The sequence below is a fragment of the Antechinus flavipes genome, chromosome 3, assembly GCF_016432865.1.
Source record: "Antechinus flavipes isolate AdamAnt ecotype Samford, QLD, Australia chromosome 3, AdamAnt_v2, whole genome shotgun sequence".
Taxonomy (NCBI): Eukaryota; Metazoa; Chordata; class Mammalia; order Dasyuromorphia; family Dasyuridae; genus Antechinus; species Antechinus flavipes.
Window position 1 is genome coordinate 418,048,919 of NC_067400.1, and position 26,325 is coordinate 418,075,243.

General features: G+C 33.6%; 1 protein-coding gene across 1 annotated transcript in view; it reads right to left on the minus strand.

Moving 5' to 3' along the window:
- MAP3K20 (mitogen-activated protein kinase kinase kinase 20) overlaps window positions 1-26,325 on the minus strand; it is a 214,700-nt gene that overhangs the window by 12,579 nt on the left and 175,796 nt on the right. Inside the window, exons 17-18 of the mRNA XM_051991086.1 lie at window positions 3,874-3,990; window positions 1,480-1,554 (exon numbers count right to left, since the gene is read on the minus strand). Of these exons, the coding sequence (XP_051847046.1) occupies window positions 1,480-1,554; window positions 3,874-3,990 (192 nt within the window). The remainder of the gene's footprint in view (window positions 1-1,479; window positions 1,555-3,873; window positions 3,991-26,325) is intronic.

Below are 26,325 nucleotides of genomic sequence, written 5' to 3' on the forward strand. Positions count from 1 at the left end.
CTGTAACATATTTAACCACCTGTTGAAAGGATGATATATTGACAAAAACAAACACAAGAGAATGGAAGAGCGGGGAAATGGAATTTAGAACAAATGAAAGGCAGAGAAAATGAAGGCCATTTAGTCTCCATTAGTAGGTAAGGGAAAGAGACTTTATAGCTATTCTTTCCACATTGCAACTTTCTTCATCATGATTTTGGTATATTGAGGATTGGCATAAGAAATTAATCGGGAATTTTTGGGGAAGTGACATAAAAAGGCCAGTAGATAACATAAAAAGTTTAGAAATTCAGAAATGTATAAAATATATTTATAGTATTGTATAATATCAACATATTTTATCTCAATACTATAATAATAAAGATTTCTTTTCTAATAAAAAGAGAGCCAAAAACTTTTACTTGGATTTTCCAGATCATGAGCCTCACATCAATAATCCTTGTGATGCTGAAGTGATAGATGTATTTGGAAATTTTGAAAATCCAGTCACTGGGATGGGTTTCTTATTTGTGAGAGATCATTAAGTCTTAACAGCTTAGGCAGAAGATCTTTGAGAGGAAAAAAGTCCCCTCGCTTTGGATTTATGCTCATCAAGCAACATTCAGGTACTCTGACTGAGGAGTATGAATCTTTTGTCACCAGAAAGATGATAATTAATCCTATGTAAGTTTGGGTACTGTTTGACAGTTTGTTTGAATTTTTCTGTCTCACACAGGATGGAAGAATAGCAGCTACTCATGGGCCAGATCCCTTTGGGATCACCATGAAAGCTTGGACCTGCTCCATTTCTGACCCAGGGTAGGTGACCTTTCTTAGGCAGGTTGGTTCCCCTTTTTCCCAACTCACATGGGTTCACCTAATTTAGTGTAGATACCTAAGCAGTTTTAGTCTTGCTGCAACTCAGAGTACAAGGATTCACTAGTCTCAACCTGTTCAGATGTGGGGATTATAGGTACAACCTGTGTGCTCGTTTTTGCTAGGGTTTGATCCCTCTGCGATTGGCTACTGATCAGAGATCTGGATTTCCAAGAATAAGTCAAGACCAGACTGAATCATAGAACCCACACTGGATTATAAGGATTTTGTTAAGGTGGAGGTCTACATATATTATGACATACAGCCTGGAACAGCCTGTCACACTTTCTCTACCTTATAATAAACTATTACTGGAAAATGAAACTCAAAGCACAGCCTATTGTCTAACCTCATTTGCCTTCACCAATCTGCCAATTTAACTTTAATCTCTTATCTATCCTTCTCCATCAAAATGCCTTTGCAATAATTGTATTTCTCTACATAAATTCATTCAGATTCTTTTATTAATCTATCAGTATACTAAGGACAGAGAATATGTCACTCTTTGATAGATACCACTTGAGTCCAAATGTTCTTTAGATATATACCACATGGCCACTTAGCAAACAATTGCTAATTAATGAATATTGAAAGAATTATTTCCTTTTTCTCTCCCACACTTACCTCATATGTTACAATGTACTCAACAGTCTGATTTGGAGGAATTCCCACAATCCACTTTTCCATTACAAATGGTGGCTGAAAAGAAAATGGTCTATAAGTATAACAGATTTTTGCAGAATGACCTTCCAAAGTACCTTTCTTATTATTCATAGGCTGTGTTCATTAGGTTATAATTTGGATTTCCCACACTATTTATATTTGTTTTGTACATAGTTATCTATACACACTTTTCCCTCTCCCATTAGATATAAGCCCCTGAGAACAGAGTCTTTTGCTTTCATCTTTGTAGCCTCAGTCCCCAACACATAATAAATACACAATACTAAACCATTAGGTTGTAAACTCTTTGAGGGCAGGGGCTGTCTTTTGCCTCTCTGTATCCCTAGTGCTTAGCACAGTACCAATTACATGATGTATTAATAAATATTTATTGAATTAATGAATGAATGCTTATTAATAGTAATAAAAATAATAATTATATAGAAGCAACTATGTGCCAAGCATGGTGCTGAATGTTTTACAAATATCATCTTATTTGATTTTTACAATGATCTTGGGAGGCTGATGCTATTATTATCCGTATTTTACAAATGAGAAAACTGAAGAATAAGAAATTAAGCAACTTACCTAGGATCACACAGGTGGTAAGTTTCTGAATCAAGATTTGAATTTAGATTCTCTTGATTGCGGGCCTAGAGACCTAACCACTATGCCATCTATCAGCCTGGTGATTGATTGTTGAGTCTAAACCACCAGGGAAACTATTTCTTGCTTTTTTTTAAAGGTATGAACTACTGTTGTTTCAAAGTGTATGGGAAGAAGAAAAAATATTTTTTTCTAGATCTTTGAAACAATTGAGGCAGTAACTATTCCCGGCCCTCAACAAAAGAAAGCGAAAATGAAACAATCATCTTTAAAGGTAAACAATTACAGAGAGACTCTACAATGAAAAACTGTCCTAATGATTCCTTTTACAGTTATATCAGATTTGGACCTTCAAGTACTTCATGTACACTAAGAAACTAAAGGGGTGGGCAATCTGATCTGATTTGCTCACCATAGAGTATCCTTTAAAGAAGATCATTAAATACAAGTATGTATGAAAAACAAGATGGTCTGGCCATGTGTTGAAAGTCAGGGGGGCCAATGAACAATAGATGAGCCTCTTCTGGTGAACTTCTGGGAAAATAGGGACAAGGGCTATATAGAATGTATGGACTGCAATCTACATTTTTGGAGGGAGTTGTCCATACCAATGAGATCATATCTATTTAAGTTTTTTTTTTTTAATTAGCCAATTTTAACACTACTTTAATATCTGATATTCTTAAAGCTTCTTTGACATATAGCTTCCATTTTTTTCATTGCATTAATATCTTGTTATATATTTTCTCTATTTAATGGAGCTTGATTAAAATTTTAGCCAATATTCCTCAGCAAGTAGCTTAATGAATACTTGCATTATGCAATGATGTTTAGCCCTAAAGTTGTATATATACTGTTTGACTGTGATGGCAGTGATAGATTCTTCGTCAGAATCCTGCATTTTCTATAGCATTAGGTAAATTGCATTATACTATGTATTAAATTATGGTTGTTCAGTAGTGTCTGGCTTTTTTTTTTTTTTTTTTTTTTTTTTTTTTTGTCAAAGATACTAGAGTAGTTTGCCTTTTCCTTCTCCAACTCATTTTATAGGTGAGAAAACTGAGGCAAACAGGGTTAAGTGACTTGCTAATAAGTGTCTGATGCTGTATTTGAATTCAGATGTACCTGATTTCAGAACCAGTGCTTTATTGACTGGGCCATATATACTGCTGCATTATTCAGGTGTCTTAGGTAACTTGTGTTTTACAAGAAGATGTGACAAAATGATAAGAGAGTTATTCTTCCCAAACACTCATAGGACTGAATATTGGAGAGCCTGATTCACTAAAGATTTACCCAAGGCTCCCATTCTTCCTCATATTTATCTTTATTTTTGATCTCCAAGGAAAGAATCAAGAAGGATTACATCAAGAAGATATTCTTTCCAAGTTTTTTGAAGTTTGAAATGACCCTAAGTTTGAGCTCAGTGTTTTTATTGTTGGCATTTTCTTTTCCTTTAAATGTTGTAAATAACAGACTAAGGGTAAGGAAACCTAGAAGTCAGAAAAGAAAAATTTAAAATGATTTCTTTTTTGCCTTGCTTTATCGTTCATGCAGCATAAATGGGATTTTAACAAAAAACTATTATGATCCCAATCTGCTAAATAAAATGTGCCTTTTAACAATCAGCTTGAGTCTGAGCTTATATGAGCTTCGACAGACACAAAAGCACACTGCTGGAGTATTTTAATGTCTTTGTTTGAGATCCATGAATTCATAAAAGCTTTTAAGCTGTAAATAGAACCCTACCTTTGTCATCTTTAAAGTCTCTACATCAGGTAGGTTAGTGTTGAATGTCACATCCTTTATGTAGGTTATTGCAATTTCATCCCCATCCATCTCCATATACATTTTCCATTTGCAATCCTGAAATTAAAAACAAAATTAAAGAACTTGAGGAAGTGAAACATCCCCCCCCCCCCCAATCTCAATGTTTTAAAACACATTAGTTATTCTGAATGTAGCATTACTGAAAGCATTCCACTTTGCACACCATTTTTCCATCCTACCACAATGCCCTGTTCAGTAATTAAATGCCTTTTAATAACTTTCTGGGCAAGTGGAAGGAACACAGGATTTGGAACTGGAAGTATGGTTTGAATTTCTGCTCTGTTGTCTACTACCAGGGTGACTTTAGATAAATTACCTCCTTTCCACAGGCCTAAATATTCTCACTCCAAGACAACTAGGTGGCATAGTGGATAGAGCATTGGGTGTGCGATGAGCAGGGCTTTTCTTCCTGAGTTCAAATCTGAGACATTTACTAGCTGTGGGGTCCCAGGCAATCACTTAACCCTGTTTCCCTCAGTTTCCTTATCTGTCAAATGAGTCAGAGAAAAAAATGGCAAGCCACTCCAGTATCTTTGCTGAGCAAATCCAAAGAATTTGGACACGATTGAACAACAAATCTTTTCATATGTGAAATAAGATTAGAACATATGATAGCACAGCTTTTGTTTGGCTCTAAATTCAATGATCTGTGTAGCACTTCTGTTAGTGCAGACCCAAGACATTTATTGGATTGAATGTTTCATCATTTTAATAAAAAAATTTTGCTCCCAAAGATCTTGAATATTCCATATTAGAATTAGAAAACTTATATTCACAGGAGTCCACCCGAAATGTTTTTCCTTAGTGTGTTGAAATAAGCTTGTATGGAACATAATTGAAAATTTATTGACTTCAAGAAAAAACCAGGGGGCTTCTGGGCCTTCTTTTAGACAACTTCCAAAGTAAAGTGAGACAAATTTCTGACCTACTTAGCACATCATAAAAATGAAGAGATAATTAGTGAGGGAAAAGACTAATTCAATAAAAGTGATGTCCCAGTCTTATGCTCATTTGGACTAGTCAGATGGTGACTGTTGACAGAGAGCTTCATGTTTACTTGTGTTGGGTTCTCAGCTGCCACAGCAACATTGGCCCTGAAAAGATCAGGAGGATAACAGTTCCAACTTGCAAACAGCAGAAAACACCTCAGGGCAGTTGAGTAATAAAGACTTAGAATTTTCCTTAGCCCTGTTTCCTCTGCCAGGCAACTATGGAAATAAAGTTAGGCAAAGACACATTTAGAAGGAGACCTTGAAATGAGTTTGAAGATATGCAGTTATCTATCTTGTTTTTGCCTAATTATTTCATCTCATAATCTCAAGCTAGGTTGAGATGGAGTTGGGCCCAACAATAATTCAGGATCTAAATTTTCCCTTACATATATTCTCTCTCTCTCTCTCTCTCTCTCTCTCTCTCTCTCTCTCTCTCACACACACACACACACACACACACACACACACACACACACACACACACACATATCTCTGTCTCTGTGTGTCTCTTTCTGTGTGTCTCTTTGTCTCTGTCTCTTTCATTTCTGTCTCTCTTTGTCTCTTTGTCTCTGTCTTTCTTGTCTCTGTCTCACATACACACACACTCATTCACATTCACAAATAACATTTCCATGTTGTTATGGAGGGGTAAGAAATACAACAGCAATATATCTGTGGTCTATTATTATTAATCAAGATAATTTGTTAAGATGAAGATAGTGTGCATAGTGAATAGAAAGCAGTTCTCAAAAATGGGAAAAATGGGTATTTCCTTACTTGGGAATTCCCTATACCAAGAAAGTCACAAGCCTAGTCCCCATCTCTATTAAGATAACCAGAAAGCCAAGAGGGAGAGAGACTGATAAGAAGAATATTAAGACAGAAAGTGATGAGAAGTCACATGGAACTAACAGTAAGAATGCAATAAATGTCCGCCACTACTTGACAGTAGGGAAGAGGGGAAAGGCAGGTTGCAAAGAAGTTTCTATAATACTAACAGCCAGTGGAATCACCAAAAAATCTATTAGCTAGTTCAGCTTCACTAATTCTTTACAATTACAATTATAATTACAAAATAAGACTCTCGTAAGGTCTTATTTTGAGAAACATGAAGCTAAATACAGGCTTTCTTTGCCCTTTAATTTTTCTGCTATTCTTTCCCCCTTATTTAAAAGACATACATTAACAATAAAAGATACTGAAAAAAATAAAATTACAGTTAAGAAAGTTATAAGGAAAGATATGATTAATAATAATTCATGTCAATATAAACTTTAAGGCTTACTAAAAACTTTTCATACACCAATTTAAAGGACCTTGTGAATTATGCTAAGAAGTAAGTGTTTCTATTATCCCTATTTTACATATAAGGAAACTGAGGCTGACAGATTGGATGATTTGTCTACAGTCATACAAATACTAAGAGAATTATTATTAAGAGATTATTATTCCTACTTTTCAAAAAAGGTAGCTGAGGTTGAAAAAAGTTAAGTGCCATGCCTAAGTTCACACATCTTATATGTGTATGACATGGGATTCAAATAGACTTCTTGACTCATAATCCAGAGTTTTATCCACTGGCCCATGCTGTGTGTCAAATAGAAACTACATATGACATCATTGGGTGAAAAAGGAAAAAAAATACAATTTCCACTGAAACATAATTCCTATTTGAATTTCATCTTTGCCATTAATATAGCTTCAATGTGCTTTAGAAGCTACTATAACTTGTTTCATGTAGACTGACTAATTTTAATGTCCAAAGCATTCCACAACATAGCAATTCAAGGGTTCTCTTAATTCCTTTCAATTCCAATGTAATATCTGCATTTGGTTTTCTCTCTTCTCTACTAGCTAGTTAGCCTAGCAATTTTATAGTTATCTTAGAATGCTAGAATGTCAATAATATTTCTTAAAATGCCACAACATAGAATTTTAGACTTCAAAATATCATAATCACCATTCAAGATGTTCTAAGCTTTCTGGCTTTACTTATTTTTTCATAACATTCCCTGTATTTTTCTTCTATATCCTTGACAGTCGAAATCCATGCATGTAGGATCAGCTCATATATTATAGTTTTCTTGGTGTCCTTTTTGATCAACCATAAGTTGTTTTTATTCTACATATTAATATATATTCACATACATGCTCATAAATGTATGTATACATACATTTCTTCAGATACATATGTACACATGTCTCCCAATACACATATACATAATTTCTCAACACATATATATGTATATACATGCTACATATATTTCTTCGATATATGTACACACATATGTACATATACACAGATTTTCTCATTACATATACATTTACATTTATGTAAACATTTTCTGGATACATATAGACATACACATTTTCTCCTTCAATAGAATGTAAGGTACTTGACAATAGGAAATGTTTAATTTTTTTTTATATATTCCCAGTGATTAGCGTAGTGCCTAGCACATAGCAGGCACTTAATAAATGCTTCTTGATTAATTTATTTAGAAATGATTCCTCACATCGTTGAAGACTTAGCACTTTATACCACTCAGATAATTTTACAAGCTACTCTGTATATTTAGTTTAGTTTTTTTTAATCATATTTCATCTGAAAGAATGAGTAGTAGGGTAGTAATATCAAGCTCAAATAGAAACATTTCCAGGCTGGCTGCATAGTAATATAGAAAACCATAAATTATCACCCTCTATGTTGTATTGTATTTTTATATGTTTTAAATATTTCCCAATCACTTTTTTTGTGGTGGAATACTGGGGCCACAGAGTTGAACACCTTTGCTGAAAGAGATAGAGAGTTAGACTCAAGATCAGCAACATTAAACATCAGCTATGTGACCCTGAGTGAATCACTTAATATCACTAAGCCAGAGTTTCCTTAACTTGTAAAAGGAAGGGGTTGGACCAGATGGTTTCTAAGGTTCATACCAGTTCTATATCTATGACTGTGTAAACTCATACTGGATGGATTGTTAGTTCTTTGAAAGAAAGAGGCTACTTATTTGCATTTGTCTTTCTCTACACCCATTTCAGTGCCTTAAATATAGTAATACCTCCATAAATTTTTAATTATACTTTTTGAATTGAGTTTCATAATTCCTCAAGTTACCCATCTGTTGATGCATTATATTGTTTCAGTATTTCAAGGGTCTTTGATTTTTATCTGTGTGTAATCTCTTCACAGATTTTGGCTCTTTCCTTGCTTAAGTAGAGAGTCCTCATACTTTGTTTAATCAAAACTTCATCATCATCATCATCATCATCATCATCATCATCACTAGGTAGTTAATGTTTTAGTGATTAGTGTTTTTGGACTTAGCTAGAGTAGGTCTTGGATGTCAGATATATGGTTCATTACTAGTATCTGAAGCTTCTCTAGTTTGTTAGGACCTGCTAGATCTTGAACTTTCCTGGTTCAGCATTTGACATGCCAGGATCACTTCTATTTCATAATGAAGAGTGGGGCTTTCTTGCAGGGGAGGAAGAGGATCAAATAGATAGAATCAAATGACATTCAAAGTAATAAAAGCAAAAACAAACAAATGAAAATAAACCCCAAACCCTTTTGCTTTGATTTTGTCTATTTAGATATGTTTAACTCTTATATTTTCATTATAAATGGAAATACCTAAACTGATTACAAAGCAACAATTTCACAGCCTTTCTCACATGTTTGGGAATGTATGTATGAGTTTGAAAGAAGCAATAAAGCTAACATTCAAGGAAATTATAAGAAAGGAATCCATTATCTATCTCATTAGCAAGTAGTAATAATAATAATAGTAACTCATGTCTATCTAGGTTTTAAGGTTTACAGAGTATTTTCAATACCACTATTTCACAGATACTCACAATAATGTTTGGCTGGGGAAGTTGATTCTGGACACATAATATCGAAAAGTCAATTTTCAGACTAAATGGAATGTCGATGGGTAGATTTTATTTAGAGCCAATCTGATAAGTAGAATAGATAGTTACCTACATTGTGAGATTTGAAGAGCTCCCAAAAGCCCCTCTGTCCCAAATTCCTTCTTCCTAGGACTCTATCATGAATGCTTGAAATGGCCAGTTATTCATTCCTTTGGATTAAGTCATTGAAGTCTAAAATAGAAATCTTAATTGAAAGGGATAATAACGTTTTAGTGTGATTGGCCATTAAAGAATGTGTGAGTGCAGATTAGTTTATCAGATGAGCCACCAAGCAGTGATCTGAGGGAATGGCACAGAGGGCAGACTGGATTCATTGGCTGGAAGGAGAAAGTGAAATTCTGCAGTTTGAGGAGCTGCATCAAGGAGGAGGTGTCCTTGGGGAAAGTTGGTTTGGACATCCGGGGGCATCACTGAGTCCCTGAAGGGTGAATAAAGAAAAAGGTACAGAAAGAGTATTTTTAGAAAGTATCACAATTTTTCTAAGGACAGCTTTGACTATACGTACTCTTTGCCTTTCCTGTTTCATTTATTCTTTTCAAGGTATATAGTATTTTGTTTGGGGAAATGATGTAAGAACCAATGCTCAGTGTTACCCATCTCTTGAAAGAATTGATAGACTCAAGATGCAAACTGAGACACATATTTTTAGACATGGACAATGAAAGAATTTATTTTAGTTCTCTGTGTATATTTTTTTCCCTCTCTCCCATTGGAAGAAATTAACAAAAACAAAAATCAACTTAATTTTCTCCATTTTTCACCTTATTAGATGAGAAATAGAAAAATTTTGGAGAGTAATTGAAAAAAACATTCAACTTTAAAAAAACCCAACTACTTGGAGGTGATCACTGTATGGTATGTTTTCTTTTTGGCTCAATTCTTTCTTTTCTCAATGCTGAAAGTAAATAATGCAATGGATGGAAGAAATGGATTTATTAAGAAAAAGAGGGAATAGTAACTGAATAAGTGATGTCAGTGATTTAGGGAGCTTCTGAGTGGGGAAACTCCTTCTACTAAAGGAGTATACACTAAACCATTGCCCGCCATTCTCCCTCTCCCTGACTCATTAAACTGTAAGCTTCTTGTGAGCAGGGATTATTTTGTTTTTTGTTTTTTGTTTTTTTTTCCTGCCTACCATCTAATAGGAACTTCATAAATGGTTTCTTAACAGGACTGAACTGAATGGGAAAACTAGCCTATTAGGTCATTAATAAAGAGCAACATGAAAAGTCTACTTTTTGGTAATATTGTATCACTGAAAGCAAGGTGGAAATCTTTAACCTATATATAAATACTTTTCATCTAAAAGATTCACCTTTCTAAATGTTAAAAAAAAAAAAAAAAGATTGATTTCAGGTCATTTTTAAAATTCCCAGTAAAAAGCCTGGGCAATATAATGTAAATAGCATTGGGCTTGGGGAGAGTGGGTTCATGAAATCACAGAATCTCAGAGTTCAAAATTTCAGGGGCAATCTAGTCCTGCCCATACTTATCTGAGAATCTTCTATCACATACATAACAAATAAATGGTCATTCAGCATCTGCTAGAAGAAGAGGGAACTTGCAACCTACCAAAAGTCATCCTGCTTTTGCACAACTTCAAGTCTAAATTTGTCTCTGTCAACCTTCCATGCATTCTGGTTCTGTCCTTAGGGGTTCAAGTTCTTGGCTCCATCACTGAATAGTTATGTAGTTTGGGTCAATTACTTAACCTTTGTGGGCCTCAGTTTCCTCCTCTTCAAGATGGATTTAGTTGATCCCTGATATCTTAGTGAGATATGAGTCTATAGTTCTATAATTTTAGGCACCAGCTACTTCATTACCTACCAAAACAGTACACAAAAACATTTTAGATGCAAAGTCATTAGACAAGTCTCTTCTGTACTATTAAGGCATTTGATTACATTTTTAAAAGGTTTGCAACAAATTAATGGTCCTCTTTGTTTTTGGATGTAAATTTACTTAACAAAATGATTTCTATATGGAAACAAATTCCTGGGGGAAAGAGAGTACTGTAAGAGCTATCAATAGAAAAATATGTTGGAGCATTGCAGTGAATGGAGCAGCTGGACTCAGGTAAGCAACAATTATTTATCTGGGTGACAAAAAGCTTGCCTTTTGTCAGTCTTTCTGGTTTTAAAATACCTAGATAATTTGCATCTGCATGAAAATTCACTGTAAATATCTTGAATTTTTTTCACTTGATAGAGCTAAAATTTTATCTTTAAATTAAGTTTCTAATGAGTGCCAAGAAAGAGAAACATTTCTTGAGAGTTATTGAAATACCTGAATGATTTTAGGAGTGTGAGCATGAGGGATATGTTACTCAAATTGGATCTAAACTAAGCCAGTTTGAACTGTTGCAACCCTTTTTGGTGATGTGAATTTTTTCCCTGTGTTAGATTTTTGGCCAAATGAAACATAAACTCATACATTGTGATCAGACAGTATCTTAAACAACACTCATTTAATACTAAAATAAATAGTGCTTGATGAGGAAACCACTGCTACACCCTTCACAAGCTGTTGGAAAACTCTTGGCATTCTATACTAGTTCAAAGTAATGTCAGATACTTTTCTAAGCCCTGACTTCTTTCTTTCCTACTTTCCTCTCCCTGTCAAATCAAAACAGTCAAACTTTTGAATAGAAAAGAATAGAGGAGGATAACTAGTAATGTGCATGCTCTAAATGTCTTTGAATTACCAAGAATTTAGACGAAACTAACATGATTTTCCTTGATTTTAAAGAAGTAGTACTGTGGAGTTTGGGGATTTTTTTTCCCTTTTGTTTGTTTTTGCAATGAAGAAAAGTAAAAATATCAAGGAACCACAATTATCTAGAATATTCCGGGGGGGGGAGGATATTCCATTAATTATACTCATTTTTCAGATTAGTACAGAGATTATCATTTACTTGAATAAAAAGAATAAGAACATCAGCAATGGTGTTTTAAGTTGACCAACCCTACAAGCCCTCCCCCAATAAAACAAATAATAAAATCCAAAGCAAGCCAAAACTAGAGGTGGGAAAATGATAAGATAATTATATACCTTTTAAGTGCAGATCAAACCTATTTCTTAAGAGGCCCCTGAGTCTTCAAGGAAGCAAATGTTTAGGGCCCATTTTAGAACATAGGTTGCCATAAACTTTTTTAAGATTCAAGAGGGGGAAAAACTGGAAATGGCATCTTAGCAGGAAATTGAACATTTCAAGATGTTCAAATGCAATGCAAGATGAAACAAAAATATGATACAAATGTTAGTCCTGCTGGTATTAAAAGTAGTAAGACATTGTAGATTCTAGCCTCCAAAGGTTTCCATTCTTAGCTATTATCTAGCTCAGCTGCTAAAACCTGCTGTTTTAAAGGCATAAGAGTTGAACCTCTAGCGACAGCACCTGGGTTATTTATCATTATGGATAACCCCGCTTACACTATATTTTATTATGCTGGCTTTAAAAGGAAGATAACACAAGTATAGTTAATTTGCTTCTCTTCTTTAGATATACAGTGTCATGACCCATGATGGCTTTGTCCCATGAGGTTTAAAAAAAAAAAAAACAAAAAAGAAATCCACAAGAAACTCTCCCTAAAAATTCCATTAATAACCTCTTTTTTGCGTGTATAGGTTGCAGGGTCTGGAACTAAGAATGTTTTAATCTCTTCAGCAAAACAATGTCTCATAATGATGTACAGGACTATTGCTGCACTGATGAAGAATCATACATAATTCAGCACCTTTCACTTGGCACCACTGCGATATCCTCATTAACAGTGGCTCACAGTGTCTGTCAGATGGTGTCCATGCGAATGCAGGCATTATATTGTCTCTGAGATGTGCAGCTGCTTCTATGACACTGCCAGTATATAAAAACATGACGCCAGTTTGTTTTATTTAGTGCTAAACCTTCCAGTTTGTAAAAACAAGGCTGACACAGAGCCTGACATGAGGCAGTGAAAATAATTAGCTCTCATTTTCTCAGCCTCCTATTTCCTTCTCCCTGCTGTGTTCTCTTTCCACTAAACCACCACATGTCAGTCGAAATGGGAGGCAATTAGTGGGCTCATTTCAGTCCCCACAACTGTGCTGAAAAGAAAGTATTTATGATGGCACAATGAACAGCTGAAAGATTAAATAACATTTGCCTTTTGAAAAGAAAATGACTTCTAGCTAAATGGGCAATTTTTGATTATTCTCAAACAAGCTTAGAGTAGTTGGTTTTTAAAATACAAGAAAGGAAAATGAGTCATTTTTAGGTGAAAGAATCAAATAAAACTTGACACAGTAATGCAAATAACTGATGTTTTATTGCAAAATATGTAAATGCGTTATATCCTTAACAATAGCCTGTGTCTAAGGTCAGGGCAGATTGGTGCCAACGAGACACCAGTACAGATAAGGTTGCTATATTGCATTTTTTTGTTTGAGTTGTGTATGAAAAGGGGACGTTAGAAATACTGTTAAAACAGAGTGAAACTAATCAAGTGCAATACACTTTCCTGGGAGACATTGCACACTTGACTACATTAAATGGTTCTGGATGTGGACTGCCATGTTTGCCAAAGAGCCTTTGAACATATTTGAAATGGGAAGGCATCAAGCATTTATCTTCTTAAAAAAAATCTTAATTTCTGAGTGATTCAAAACTATCTAATATTTCCCCTTTTTGACAAGATTGGTATAGAAAGTATCCCTATTGTAGGGAGGGGGTTGCTAATTATGATGAGTTATCGTTAAAAGGTTGGGTTCAGCCATACTTGGGTCCCACTATCCATTGGGAAGTCTTACAGAACAACATATTGAATGTGTCCTGATATTATAATTCCACTGAGTCATAATGTCATATACTAAGTTTCTTATAAAAGAACAATGGTTCGTTTCATCCCTACTAAAGTCTCCTCCACCCTAACATTGTCCTAATTCCTTTAGGACAGTCAGACTGTAATTGCTTGTCCTTTATTCTCCAAAAGGACTCTGACATCAGGGAAATGATGCCATGACATGCACATTAATTGGATTTAAGTGAGGGGCTATGTTCATCCAAACAGCATAACTAAAAGATACTTGTTTTACTAGAGCCAAGAGTCTAATAAGCCCTGGGTTCATACTGGAGTATTTCAGGTCCTAAATGCATTTACGACCCGAAATGCTCCAGTATGGATATTTATTAGAATTCTTTACTTGGGGGATAGGTAGTACATTCTAGGATGTTGACCTGAGGTTCAGGAGATCTGAGTGTTGACAATCCAAAATGCTGGGATAAATTTGATGGAAAGAAATATAATAGAGATATTAGTTTTATATTAGAGTTTTTAAAAAATCAAATTCACAGGTATACAGTGAAGGAAGGACTAATGGTTAGTAGTTAATTTAAAAAAGAACTTGGTGAGGGGAGGTGGTTAGTGGGCAATCTTGGCAAGCCCAATAACAAACGATAATATGACATAGCAATTAAAAACTCTAATGTGAATTTAGACAACGTTAAGAGAGACATAGTGTCCAGGAGTAAGGAGGTGATCATCTTAATGTTTTCTGCTTTGGTTAGACTAGAGCTGGGATATTGTGACAGTTCTAGGCCTCAGACTTTAGGAAAGACTTTGACACAAAAGAAAATGACAATTATGTTTAAGTCTTAAAATCATTCTGTGTCAATGATCTGGAAGGAAATGGATTTGTTTAGCAAGGTAGTAGCTTGAGGAAGTGGAGGTAACATGGAGATGATAATAGCATCTACCTCACAGGATTGCTTAAGATTTTATAAGACTCTACTACATATGTATATAACTCTGCAAAACTTAACAAATACTACATGAATGTTGGTTATTATTATTATTATTATTATTATTTTCAAAGAGAACTAAAAACTTAGAATGTTGTCTTCAAACATATGAAGGAATATGGGATTAGATTTTTTCTTCTTGTTACCATAGGGAAGACATAGGTATTAGGGGCAGCTGGGGCACAGTGGATAGAGTACCAGCCCTGAAGTCAAGAGAACCTGAGTTCAAATCTGGTCTCAGACACTTAAACTTTCTGGCTGGGTGACCCTGGGCAAGTCACTTAACCCCAAATGCCTCAGGAAAAAAATAAATTAAAAAAAAGAAGTAGGTATTCAGAAAGACAGAAATAGCAGTGAGGCTGATTTAAGTTTGGATGTCAGAAAAACAAAACAAACCTTTTCAACAATTAGTTATACAAAATAGAAAGGGCTGCCTTGGAACACTGTGAGTTATTTTTAATGAGAGATCTTCAGGTAAATGAAGGATGACCACTTAGAACAGATGAGGTTTTTTCTTTTTTTTTTCACTCAAGTAAGAATTGAACATGGCAGCTTCTGAGATATTCTTTCTCTACCCCTGCTGAGCTCCTGTGAGTTCTCCTGGGTATAAATATAATGCCAGTAGTATTTATATTTCAGTATTTCAAAAGATCTGCAATTTCAACCCTGTGGGGACTGTCTGCTTCCACTGATGCAGGTGACCATCCATCTTTCAGTAGAAGGTTTCATGAGTTGCTGTTGACAACCTCCTGATGTTCTAACATAGATACTTAGATGATGGACACATCAGGGAGCCTGGCCTCTAATCTTTCCAGCTTGGTGGGACTTGATGGATACATGCATTCCCCTGGCATGGACTGTAAGAATCTAGGGTTACTTCCAAACCGCAGTGAATCATAAGAGTAGGAATTTGGTGGAGGTCAAAGTAGAACATAAACATCATAGCTAATAATGTATAGAAATGCTCTTGTAATTTAATTAAATCTTTTTTTTTTTTTTTGCAATATATTTCTCAGTTATCTCAGACAGAATTTAAACTGTTGCTAGAATTCAACCAGCATTCAAAACAGGCTATTTTTGAACCTAATACTATTCTTGGTAGGAGAGATAACTATCTGACTTTAACAAGCTACAACAAGAAGTTTTCACACAACTATATAGTTCCAATTTTTTAAGTAAAAAAAATAAGGTTACAAAATCTTCTGAATTGTGTTTTTTCTTTGTTGGTCAATTAAAACATGTAATTTTCATAGGTTCTGTCTTGGAAAGGTATCTATGATATTTCTAAAATACAGTCTTAATGTCAACCAAGGACAGTTAGGTGAAACAGAGTATAAAATGCTGGTCCTGGAGTCAGGCAGACCTGAATTCAAATTCAACCTCAGACATTGTGGTGACCCCCAGAAGAAAGTTACTTAACTCTGTTTTTCTCACTTCTTCATTTATAAAATGTGTTGGAGAAGAAATGGCAAACCACTTCAGTATATTTGCCAAGAAAACCTCAAATGGGGTCACAAAGAGTTGGATAGAACTGAAGTGACTGAACAACAAAAAAACAGTAAGTTTCATTATGCAAAATTCTCAATGTAAAAGAGATTCTTCATATGAAAAAAATTAGCAGTTTTGAAATTTGCAAATAGTGTCCAGTGGTTTTCTTTTCGTTTCTTTTAAAAAATTCTATACAAAATCCTTTTCTTTTCTCTCTGTTATTTTATTCTGTGAGCACTTATTCTGTGAATTATTTTATTCATGTGAATCTACCCTTCTATAAAAATTATACTACAGAAAAAAGACCTACTTGAGATTCTAGGAAATTTATAGGTATTTTAATATTTTGAGAAAAGGATAGATCTTCAATTAAATTGATTAAGCTCAACATTTTGTAAGCAACATAATAAAAGGTCTGAGAAACTACTGCATGAATAAATAATACTTGGGAAAAAAAGCAGCATTTCTAACTCATAGGTAAAAAACATGATGAATGGGGGCTACTCAGTTACTTAGAATGCCCAGAGTTTAGCCATTGTGCTTGAAGTATATAGACAGTAGGTGAGGAAAGGAAAAAGGAGTAGAGGGAAAAAGTTAATGAAGCATTGACATTTATCACTTCTTTTGTTTTAGTTCTGCTTGCTCCTGATTGAGTGGGAACAGAAAGCTTTCAGGCCTAAATCTATAATCCTATGATCTTTTCTAAGTACTTTTTCTTCTACAGACCTGAAATGTTGCTTAGTTTGTGCTGAGATGGAGCAGACGTTGTTGCCCATGGCTTAAGAAAATGTAGGAAGAAGAGGTATTAATTTAACTTTTCTTTTTTCCTCCACTTCAATCTGTAAGCTAGAACACTAGGATCAATTTAATTTTCTAAGTAAGTAAAGTAGTTGCTATCAGCTTTCCTTTATTCTAAATGGCTGTGGGGGACATACGATGGGGGAGAAAATATGGGAGAAAGTATTTAATAGCTCAAAACTGTCTTAAAGAGAATGAATAATCTAAAAATGGCTCCTTCAGAAATTTCTTCTTGAATCTTTATGAAAGAAATGCCTTGGAAAGGTCTTGATGAGAACTGGCTATGTGAGTTGACAGTTTGTATTATTATTATTATTATTATTTTAGCAATTTAAGGGTGAATATTCCTTACTGGTTAGATTTCAAGAGTGATAATAAATTCCATTCAGCTGAATATCTCAATAACCACAGAGTGCCAAAGATGTAATCTATTACTCTGAATGGAAAGACCTCTTTCCTTTGGCACTAAAGCAAAAGTCCCAGATTACTGAATGTAGAGCATTCTTTATGTGAAATCAGAACAAAAGATCTAGAGTGTTCAGATCAACAAAATACATTTCATGCAAAGGATGAGAAGATGATGAATTTTACTTTCCTGTAATTTATTTGATCAGAGTTAATAGTTAAACATGTTCTTGCTATCCCAAGGTAGATAGAATACAAAAGAATATCTCAAGCATCTTTTAAAAAAAAAGCCAAAAAGATGTCTTCAATTATCATCCTACTTTTAGAGGAGGAGGATATTTTGGCAAATAAACATATTAACAGACCTGGCACGTGAAAAATTCTGGTTGAGAAAGAATCAAGGGATTTAAATTCTATTTTAGAGAATTTTCACATTGTTAAAACTATCATCACACAAAATAGTAGATAAGTTTTAAAAAAAAACCCTGTTTTAATGATATTATTGTTTAGTGAATAAGAAAAGCTCATTCTTGTTGATTTTCTATTTATTTCTTACCATTAAGAATTTTAGCCGATAGGTGAATTCTCCCATCAAGTTGAAATAGGAGTAGAAAACAGGCAGTTCTTGGTAGCATACTGTAATGCAAAAGGCCAAGGCCCTAGTTTTTTTCCTCCTCATTTGAAAACGATAATAATTATATTTCTCTGTTCTTGCACTGAGCACAAAACTTGGGAACATAGGAGATTTTAAAAGTTCTGTTAGGACACCTTGACAAAGTTATCTTGCTTCCCTAGGCTTCCATTCATCAATTCATTTACAAAATTGAGCTAATAAGAAAGCAGTTGAAACTCTTTGAGGGAAAGAATCTAATTTTCTCACAGTTTTCTTCTTTCTTCTGTCTCCTCTTTACCTCAATTCATGATTTTTTTCTCTTTTTTAAAAACACTCATTAGTTATTCTCATAGGCATGTATCAAGTTCTATTTTTTTTATCCATTTGTGTACCCTATTAGATTGTAAACTCCACAAGGACAAGTGTTACATTTTTCATACCTTTGTATTAAGCTTTTGTTGTTCTTGCCCAATTGTGTCTGACTTTTTGTGATCTCATTTGGAGTTTTCTTGGCAAAGACATTGTAATAGTTTGCCATTTCCTTCTCCAACTCCTTTTACAGGTGAGGAAACTAAGGCAAACAAGGTTAAGTGATTTGTCCCAATTATATAGCTAAAAGTAGCTGAAGCTACATCTGAATTCAGGGCTTCCTGATTCTAGTCTTGATCTTGAACTCTATTTCCAGTTGTCTAAAGTAGGGGTAAATGTTTAACAACCATATTTCCCTCAAAAAAAGTATTAATACTACAATCACTAAAACAATATATCAGGCCATGATTTATAATATTTATTGTTTTTGTTAGGCTTAAACTGAAATTTTGACAACTGATTGTTTTGAGCTGCCAAGAGCTGACTCCAGTGAACATCCTTGTGAACAGGATATCTCCACATGAATCATACTATGCCAGAGTCAGAGAGAACCTCAGGAACTGCTAATTTAATCTGTACCTCCCTAAAGTCTCTCACCCTGGACCAGTGGTCATTCAGCCTTTGCTTAAAGAAACCTAATGGAGGGAAACAACCACCTCTTGAGGTAGCTAAATCTATTTGTGGATAGTTCTAATTATGAGGATATATGGAGTCATAAATTAATAATTGGAAGAAATCTTTGAGAACATTCCAGTCTAACTTCTTCATTTTAACTGATGAGTAACTGATATTCAAGGAGATCAGGTGCTATGTACTTTGTTTACTTTAGGAAGGAAAAGGAAGCAATTTTCCCCAGTTGCCAAAATGGTTTATTTATGATAGAGGGAAATTGGTATCCAATATCCAAAGCTAAGAGAAAATATGATATTAAAATATTAGTGCTATATTTTCCCCAATGGTCACCATTACTTCACTATTTTTTAATTTAATTATTGTTACTTTAAATACTACTACTACTACTACTATTACAAGTAATTTTTAATGACTATTATTGTACATTTTAATTTAACTGTAACTTTTTTAAAAAAAAAGGTGAAATGGCCAGGAAGATATGACTGTATCATAGAAACTTGAGAAACAGCCCACTCTATTCTATTCCCTTGCTAACGAGAGTTCTATGGATAGGGAGAGCTTTGAAGGATCAGGTCATCGTAAGTCTAAAAGGTGGCTTAATGGATAGAATGCTGGTATTAGACTCAGGAAGCCTCATTTTTTGAGTTCAAATCTGGCCTTTGATATTCACCAGCTATGTAATTCTGGGCAAGTTGTTTGTCTCAGTTTCCTCATCTGTTAAAAATGAGCTGGAAAAGGAAATGGCAAACCATTCCAGTATCTATCTCTTCCAAGAAAATCCCAAATGAAAGCATGAAGAGTAATTAGACATGACTGAAAGCAGAAAGTAAGCATTTGGGAGACCAGAGTTTTTATTTTTTCTTCTTTGTTTTCCTGGCACCCAATGTAATGCTTTCATGTAGTAGCTCTTTAATAAATGGTGGATGAATTTTCTAAGTATCAGTTTGTGAGGATTCAGGTAAGTTATTGTCTCTTGTTTTGGGGATGGCAATAGATGTAACAGATTCTCCATGCCTTTAAGAACAATGAATATAAAGAATTCAGAAAAAAATTGGCAAGAATTGTACTAATTGATTCAATGTGAGATAAGCAAAAATAAAGAGAACAATTTATTTAGTGACCCACAATAATGTAAAGAAAAACAATACTAGAAGACTTTAGAACTCTGATTAATGCAGATGTCAACTGTAACTTCAGAAAATTGAGAATGAAGCATGCTTTCTCTTGTTTGGCAAAAAGGCATAAGCATAGAATGGGGTAAACATTTTCAGACAAGGTCAATGTATTGATTTATTTTGCTTAACTATTTCTTTGTTGCAAAGAAAAATACTATTAGGGACAAGGGAATAATTAGAAAATGACAGCAAAGTAGAAACAATAATAATTTTAAAAAGTTTAACTCCACATATTGTATAAGTATTTCTTTTGAAATTTGGAGCATTTTTTCCAAAATTTGAGGGCCAAGATAAACAGAGCTTAATAGGTAAAAATAAGCCAGATCAAACTGCATTTAGAGAACTATTTCATGTTGTTAAACCTTAGACCAAGTAGTTAAAACACGAGTAGTTTGTTTAGATAACAGTTTACATGGTCGTCTTATACACAGCAACGAGCAGGTTAACTCACCGATTCTCAGACTTTTTGATCTCAGGATTACTTTACGCTCTTAAAAATTATTGAAGACCCCAATGAAATAACTAAGGGATAGAATTCTGGACTTGAATGAGCAAGATCTAAATTCAGATCTGGCCTTAGTCACTACTTGTTAGGACTCCAGTAATGTCACAATTTATGGTTGTGACAATCAAATGGAATAATGTGTATAAAGCATTTCCTTGGAATATAGCAGTCACTTAATAGATATTTGTTTCCTTTTTCCAATGAGCTTTTACTTATATGTGAACATCTACTATATTAGAAATGAAAAAATTTTTTTTTCTTAAACAAAATAATTTCAACCTTATGGACTCTCTGGAAAGGTTCTAGGAAGTTCTAGGGAGAAATGAATCATATTTTGAAAGCTGATCCATTGGTAATATTCACTGATATTAGTGCAAGCAAAAAGTCTGGTGAGAAAATATACTTTGGTAAAAAAAAAAAGTAGAGAAAAACCATATTATCTTAATAGAGTCATAAAAAGCTTTTGATAAAATAATACAGTCATTTATGCTAAAAATGGCAAAGTGTAGGTATAAAGGGAACTTTAAAAAATGTCATAAAATGTATATGACTAAAACCAAAAGCAAGCATTATATGCAATAGGGCTACACTAGAATTATTTCCAACAAATATGAGAATAAAATGAGGGTGCTTACTTTCTCCACTATTATTTGATGTTTTAGAAATGCTAATAATAGCAATAAGAAAAACAAATTAAAGGCATGAAGATAGGTATCTATGAGATAAGACTATATTTTTAATTATATGAAAATTACTACCGGCAAAGATACTAATCAAAACAATTAAGAGTTTCATTAAAGTTCCAGGCTACAAAACAAATCCTCCAAAATCAACTGCATTTTGATATAATAATAACAAAATCCAAGATGTAATAATAGAATAAGAAATCTTATTCCATATAACAAAAAAATCATAAAGTATCTGGGGAATCAAGTTACCAAGACACACAAAAAATTTTAAATTTTAATGCTTCATTTAATAAAGAAATAAAGAACAATTTAAATAGCTGGTGGAATAGTCAGGGTTCATAGCTGGGCTGTTCTTATATAATAAGGATGACAATACCAATAGAGTAAATTCATACTTTTAACATTATGCTAATTAAATTATCAAAGGATTATCTTGTAGGACTTGATAAAATAATAACAGATTTCATTTGGAAAAAACAAAAAAAAAATCAAGCATGTAAAGGAAAATGATGAAAATGGGGAGGGACAAAGGGAGAATAACATTTCCAGATGTCAAACTATATTATAAAGCAGCAGTCATCAAAACCATTTGTATTGGTTAAAAAAATAGACAGATCAATAGAACAAACTAGACAATGGAAGATCAGAAATAACTGAACTCAATAACCCAGTGTTCAATAAAGCAGAAAACAATTAGTTAAGAAATAACTCATTTGATAAAAACTGCTGGGAAAACAGGAAAGCAGCCAGATATAAATTAAGTTTAGATCAACAACTTATATATACTAAGTTGAAATAAATACATGATCTTACTATTATTTATTATTATTATTATTAATATTATTATTACTATTAAAGATCATGCTATAAAAAATTAGAAGAAAGCAGATCATGATCATATATCTCTTATAGCTGTGGGTAGGAGATGCATTTTTAGCCAAACAAGAGATAGAGGCAATTACAAAAAAATTACAATAACTTTGCTTGTTTAAAATTGAAAAGCTTCTACATAGACAAAATGAACCTAAGATAAGAGGAAAAGTGGTCAAATGAGAAAAAAAAAACTTTATATTAAATTTCTCAGGTAAGAGTTTGGAATTGAAGGCACATGAATAATTATATATTTGTATATGTGTGTATGTATATGTATGTATATAATATAATGATAGATTGTTTCCTAATAGATAAATAGGTACAAACAAAAGAATATGAACAAAAATTCTCACAAGAAAAATTTCTAAGTATTAACAATCACATAAAAGAATGCGCTAAATCACTAAAAATAAGAGAAATTCAAATCAAAACAACCCTGAGGTTTTAATTTCCCATCTTACAAATTGGCATGATGACAAAAGTTCAATGTTGGAAGGACTGGAATAAAATGGATATATTGATGTTTTGTTGGTGGAGATATGAGTTGATATTACCATTTTGGAAAGCAATGTGCAATTATCTAGATGAAATGACTAAAATGTCCATTCTCTTTGACTTAGAAACTCCATTACTGAATTTACATCTCAAAGAAGTCACAAATAAAAAAAATCCCCATACATGCCAAAATATCTATAAAAGTTTTCTTTGAAATAACAAGAGTTAAATGCAAGGTAGATGTCTGTAACTGGGGAATGATTAAACAAACTGTGATATGTGATATGTGCTAAGAAATGATGTATGGAATAAATTTGGAGAAGCATGGCAAGATTCACACAAACTGATGCAGTGAACCAAGTAGAGCCAAGAAAACTCTGTGCAATATCTACACACAGAGAAATTCAAAATGAAAACTGCAAAAAAGAATAAGCATAGTTGGAAAAAATAGATATGAGAAAATATCTGCAACTTAAAATTTTGTGGAGGTGGGAGATTCACAGATTCTTTGAATAGATTTTTTTTCCCAATAAGTTATCTGTCTCAATCTGTTATTCTGAATTTTTCCCCTTTTCTTTTTCATTTTCTTTGTCTTAAAAAATACTATTTGTTATTTGGCATAGTTCTCTGGGAAAGCAAGAGTGAAGGATACTTAAGAAGACTATGATGCTGCCAAAAAACATAAGATACAATAAAAAAACTTATTTAAAAAAAAAGAAAAAAGTAAACCTAATAGCTAATCTTATTCACCTTTATCCTTCACTCACTTTGAGGAAATCATTCAGATTCTCTTGGTATGAATTTTCTTGTTAAGGATGATCCTTATACAGGATATCTTTAAAATAAATTTTGATGACGTTTTTATCTTTAAAGATTAAACCAAAGTGCATGAGATTAAAGGAAACTAAATTTATGAAGGACCTTGGATCAAGTGGAAAAAAAATCCTTGGAACCTGTTATTTTTATTTTTTAATCTACAAACTATCTGCTAAATCATAGAATTCCAGAATTATGAGGTGATATGATTCAAAATATACTTGAAGCAGTAATTCCATCTGCATAATTTCTGACATGTGGTCATATAGTCTCCACTTGAAGACCTCCAGTGATAGGAAATTTTCAATATCCTAGAGTGACTTATTGATTCTTTTTACTCTGAATTATGATCATAGTGTATCATCTCCTCTACTTTGCTATTATCAAACCTTAGTTTGGATTCTACTCATCAGTTAGAAAAAAATCACATTGGAAGCTGATTATAGAATAGACTGGAGTGGGGAAAAGACTTGAGGAGGAGACTCCTTGAAAAGTTATAACAATGGTACAGTTGAGAGTTGATAAGAGCCTTCCTAGGACATTGCCTTTGTCAGTAGTAAATAGGAGATGTTAAGGAAAAATATGAAGACGGAAATGCTATGATTTGGTAATATGAGAGTGGGGAGAAGTCAAAGAATGCTCTGTTTCCCAAACTATATTTTAAGTTTCTCAAGAAATAGAGGACTGTATCTTTTATTTCTAACTATATCTTTTCCACTGAAATATAGTAAAATTTGCTACAAAACCCAAGTCTCAGCAAAAACTTGTTAGTTAATTAATTAATTAATGCAAAGAATCATTCCCATGGATAATATTAGAATAACAGAAGGTTTTTCTCATGAACAATAATATCTGAGTTTCAGAGAGTGAAAGATTAAATAAGAAAGTCAATGATCAGGGAAATGGAGTAGTAGGATAGCTTGATCAATTCAGATTCATTTTTTCACTCACATTGATATTTTATGTCTTAGACTTTTCAGTTATGTGAGCAACAAGATGGAGGACTGGACATTTTCTCTGACATCTATAACCTCTTGAAACTCTCCAAAACAAATTAGGTACCAAAGCAAAGCAATTTCAGCTATCTCCATGATTTAGGATACCACAAATCCTTAAGAAATGAAAGAAAAAAAATCTACCTTCAAAGCCATGAACTAATGCTGAGGGATCCCAAAAGTCATTCAGTACTCCTCCCCCACCTTCCACTCACCTTGTAGCAAGACTGCATTAGCAGATCTAAGAATCTGACACAAATTCATAACAAAACCCATTTCCTTGCCCCAGTGTATCTTCCCTCTTTTCACTGACATGGATATCCCAGCTCCTGCCTGCAAAAGTTTCCTTCATTGTGACAGCCAGCATGGCTGCAGCCCTTCAGTATCAAAAGCCTACTGTGGGTTGCAACCCTGTAGCCTTAAAGCTGCAAAGCTTCACATTTCCAGTGCCAAAGAGAACAGCACTGCAAAGCTCTGAATTGTAGGTGTTGGACCAGAGAACTGAGGAACAGAAGGAGTGGGAGGACAGCTTACCAGGACAGGACACCCTTTGTGTCTTTGTATGTGGGGGACTGTGTATCATTATTCTACACCTGAGGGAAAGAACATAGCATCTAGCTAGCTAGGGCTAGTTCTGACAAACTAAAAGTTACTTGGGAAAGAGATCCAGACTGGTAAATAATTAATTGCTCAGCATAGAAAGAGATTAAAAAGCTTTGAGATCCAGTCCCCAAAGAAATCACTTTCAGAAGGCTCAGTCATAAAGTAAATAAAGGAAAATTGGGGTGGAAAGGGAGGTTGAAATTACTAAAACTTTCAGGAAGAAGAAAGCTCAAAGATCTTAAGCATTAGTAGATAAATCAACAGGAAAGATATTAACAAAAGAAGGAAAGGAAATATGGCCTCTAGAAATTAATTCAGGCATCTATAAATAAATATTGCAAAAGAGAGGAAAATAATTTGGCAATTGATAAAACAGAGGATGCTATGGAATATGAGGATGAAAATACAGTACAATGTTCCTGAATGATTCAAAAGAGAAATAAGAAATAAGAGCAAAATTTACGGCCTGTGCAGCAAAAATAATGCATAGAATAGAAAAACGGGAATCTATGATGGCAAATCTTTGTTGAGAAATAAAAGAGAATAATAGGTAGAATATGTAAATATGTTTATTGTCTAAAATTTTCCCCCTTTAATTCCTTATCTTGCACTGCCATGGAAGTGCATTGGAAGAGTTAATTCAATTTAATTGGTTAGGAAGTGGAAACGTGGCAGTAGGATACAAGAATTCAGGCATTACTAAAATATAAAATTCATACATATATATAAAATAATATATAAAATTCATACATAGATAATCAAGAGTAGATACTTGAATCAATCATAATTTCCTAGTGTTACTGAAAAAAACCTTTCATCTTTCCTTTTTCCCATATCATATTTGGCCAATCCATTGCTTTCCTCATAGAAAATTAATTTATGAGTTAAAGTTTTAAATTTTTGCACTGACAAGAGTGATATGAGGTAAGTTTTTCTTTCTTTCTTTTTTACCATGTAAACTATACAAAGACTGTCACAAAAGGCTTAAAAAATGAAGTGGAGCCTTGCCCATTATATAAACAAATAGTAGTAAAATGTAATCTTTAGAACAGGGGCTTAATCTTTTTTGTTTCATGGAAATTTGGGGCATTCTGGTGAAATCCATGCACACCTTCTCAGAAAAAAAAAGAAAATCTTTTATAAAAAATTCATAATTGAAGGAAATATAAAATTTTAGTTATAACCTAACAAATATAAGTGT